The sequence below is a fragment of the Camelina sativa genome, chromosome 10 (assembly GCF_000633955.1).
Source record: "Camelina sativa cultivar DH55 chromosome 10, Cs, whole genome shotgun sequence".
Lineage (NCBI taxonomy): Eukaryota > Viridiplantae > Streptophyta > Magnoliopsida > Brassicales > Brassicaceae > Camelina > Camelina sativa.
Genome location: NC_025694.1, coordinates 5,291,337 through 5,292,044, shown reverse-complemented (window position 1 = coordinate 5,292,044; position 708 = coordinate 5,291,337). Strand labels below are relative to the sequence as shown.

General features: G+C 36.2%; 1 protein-coding gene across 1 annotated transcript in view; it reads left to right on the top strand.

Annotated features, from left to right (window-relative positions):
• LOC104720069 overlaps positions 1 to 708 on the top strand; it is a gene marked incomplete at its 5' end in the record, with an annotated part of 13,286 nt that overhangs the window by 6,601 nt on the left and 5,977 nt on the right. Inside the window, 2 exons of the mRNA XM_010438039.1 lie at positions 413 to 487; positions 665 to 706. Of these exons, the coding sequence (XP_010436341.1) occupies positions 413 to 487; positions 665 to 706 (117 nt within the window). The remainder of the gene's footprint in view (positions 1 to 412; positions 488 to 664; positions 707 to 708) is intronic.

The window sequence follows — 708 nt, the reverse complement described above, 5'->3', positions numbered from 1 at the left end:
TGTGAATGAAGATTTACAATTTGATGGATTTGGAGCCGATGTTGAGTCAGAATTCAGTGTTTTGAATCATATGGTGGAGTTCAATGGTTATAGGAGTGATAGACTGGAATTTGATGAGCTAGAAGATGATGTGTCTGTTATCCCACTCAAGGGTGTTAATAGCTCAAGCCACCATGTGAATGGAAGATTTTCAGATCATTTTTCCATGGACTTCTCAGACATTCAATATGAAAATTTGGGGATAGATGAGAAAATTTATATGGAAGCTCAATCTATTGGAATTTGCTTGGATCCTATGGTATATTCTCCACGAATTCTGTTACTTCAGGAAATGCTGCTATGATATTGGATTTGGAATCGGATTGCTATAGTTCCTAGCAGGTTGATGTGTTGTTATTGTGTTTTCATGCAGCCTAGTATTTCAAACGTGGAGGATGAAGGAATTGTTGATGACATCAAAACGTTAGAAGTGGCTATCTGTGAGGTGGTATGTTCTCTTGAATTGTTATCTTCGTTTTAAAAACAATATGACCTGGCAATTATGATATTTTTGTCGCTTCTGGTTTATTTTGGCCATTTTTCATGTTTTACGTGTTGAGGAAAAAGCTTCAACTGTGTTCTCAAGATAGCTAACTTTGTGATGTTTTTTATCTTAAAATTGAAGGGTTCTAAGAAGAAAGAGATGTTGAATCGGCTACTAAAGCCTGC